This window comes from Akebia trifoliata, chromosome 9, assembly GCF_017979445.1.
Source record: "Akebia trifoliata isolate Shusen 1 chromosome 9, ASM1797944v1, whole genome shotgun sequence".
Classification (NCBI taxonomy): domain Eukaryota; kingdom Viridiplantae; phylum Streptophyta; class Magnoliopsida; order Ranunculales; family Lardizabalaceae; genus Akebia; species Akebia trifoliata.
In genome coordinates this window covers 17,300,767-17,302,920 of record NC_141383.1, presented here as the reverse complement: position 1 = coordinate 17,302,920, position 2,154 = coordinate 17,300,767, and the positions used below count along the sequence as shown (strand labels likewise).

General features: G+C 34.2%; 1 protein-coding gene across 1 annotated transcript; it reads left to right on the top strand.

Annotated features, from left to right (window-relative positions):
* LOC147394448 (uncharacterized) lies at positions 1–1,395 on the top strand. Its single transcript, XM_086453050.1, has one exon. The coding sequence runs from the start codon at positions 257–259 to the stop codon at positions 1,067–1,069; it is 813 nt and encodes a 270-aa protein (XP_086309176.1). The 5' UTR covers positions 1–256; the 3' UTR covers positions 1,070–1,395.
* Positions 1,396–2,154: the final 759 nt, after the last annotated feature.

The window sequence follows — 2,154 nt, the reverse complement described above, 5'->3', positions numbered from 1 at the left end:
CCCGTGAAACATGACGTCCGTCCCTCTCTCTCTATCCCTCCTTCAAATTCATTCCAAGACTTTTTCTTCATTTTCTCTGCAACTTAGAACACAAAACTCTTCTTCAAACCCTAATCTCTTGTGTTCTTCAATCTCCTCTCTTTCAATTTGATCTAAAAAACCGAAAAATCTTCAAATTCCATGCTCCGAAAGTGCTTCGGATGATTTCTCAACCTCTAATACTAATTTCGAATAAAGTTTTCGAAGATCTATAGCTATGGCGATCGATCTATGGTGTTCCGAGTGTTCAAGCTTAGGAATCAGTCCAAGAATCTCATTTTCTCACGATCTCAACCAAGCAGATGTTATTCCAATTGATCACTCACACAATCATCATAGATCAGATTCATTACTCTTGGAATCAAATTCAGATTTCGATTTCTGTGTTAGCCAAAGCTTCGAACAAGAATCTTGTTGTGCGGATGAACTCTTTTCTGATGGAAAAATTCTTCCTCTTCAAATCAAGAAACCAATCCTTCCTCCTAAACCTCCACCACCACCACCACCACCACCACCACCTCAACCTCCAACTCTTCAATTTGCCGAGAATTCGAAGAAAGAAAGCTTGAAAGAAATAATGGAGAAAAGTTCAAGATTAGAGGAGAAGTCATCATCATCATCGAAATCGTTTTGGAGATTTAAACGAAGTAGTAGTTGTGGTAATGGATCGAAGAGAAGTTTGATTTGTTCTCTACCGTTGTTATCACGAAGCAATTCAACTGGTTCAGCTCCAATTCCCAAAAGAAATCATCAATTGTCATCGAAGGATCATAATTATCTCAAGCATTCTCAGAAATTTCCTTCGTCCATCTCAACATCTAAACCTTCTTCTTCATATTCTTATTCTTCTTCTTATACATCGATGTCGCAAAAGCCTCCATTAAAGAAGAATTACGGATCTTACGGCAATGGTGTTCGAATTAGTCCTGTGCTTAATGTTCCACCACCATACATTTCCAAAGGGACTGCAAATCTTTTCGGTTTGGGTTCATTTTTCTGCAATGGGAAGGAGAAAAATAAGAAAAAATGAGAATTTTAGGGATCTTATTTACAAGCAATGTTGGTGTTTGATATTTGAATTCTCTCTCAAGTCTGATTTTGCTTTTCTCCAATCGAAAAATGATTGAGAAAACATGAAGAATCGAGAGAAAATTTTGGATTTGCAGATTTAATGGATGTAAAATTAAAATCCAAAATGAAGGAATGAGTGAGTTTCTACAGTGAAGGATGAAAGAAAAGAAGAGTTGATGTAAATCACAATATGTGTCACAAGTGAAGGAGACAGGAAAACAGGTACCCTTCATTCATGGTTGTCCAAATTTCTTTGTTTTGAAAACTTTACATGATATGGGTGAACTTTAGTTTATTTAAATTTTTTTTTGCTTTTGTGATTTATTTATGTTATTTGTACATACTCTGATTTGGGTTTTTTTCTTATCTTCTTATGTGAATTGTGATGAAAATTGAGAGAGAGAGTGAGAGTATTTATTATGTTGTTTTGGTTGTTTATGTTTTTTGTTTTTGGAGATTAAGACAAAGGAGTTGTTTCTTATAATAAGAGACCATCCTCTCCCTTAATAATTGATTCTTTTTCTTTTCTAAACAAGTCCTTATTTGCTAATCACATTGTGGGGTTGGTATGTATTAGCTTTAGCTACTTAACCAATCAAATCAGTAGTTGGAGCATCTCCTGGATACCATCCACTATGCTCTTTAACATCAAAACCATAGTAAACAAGTTGGGATTAGGCAATTATTTGGTGGGGCCAATTCTGAAAGGATTCAGAAAATTTTGGAAAAAAATGGGAGATTATGAAAATGATATTTTTAACCAATAAAATAGATGCATTAGAGAGTTAAGATTTCAAGAGATGGAGAGAGGTTAAGACTGAAACATTTATTTTTTGATTTATGATTAATTTGAAAAACGTAAAGAAATTGATCTAAGAACAACTCGTAAAGAAAAGTAAATCAAGATGCACTACAGACAAAAGATAGAGATTTTTATGTGATTATCTCAAAATTGAGATACGTCTACAGATCACATTGATTCTACTAGGAAGAGAAAAAACTTAGTTACATATTACACCCTCTCACCAAATATATAAATGCCTA

Bases quoted from the DNA above. Each gene is read 5' to 3' on its own strand.
- LOC147394448 (XM_086453050.1), top strand. From the start codon at position 257: ATGGCGATCGATCTATGGTGTTCCGAGTGTTCAAGCTTAGGAATCAGT.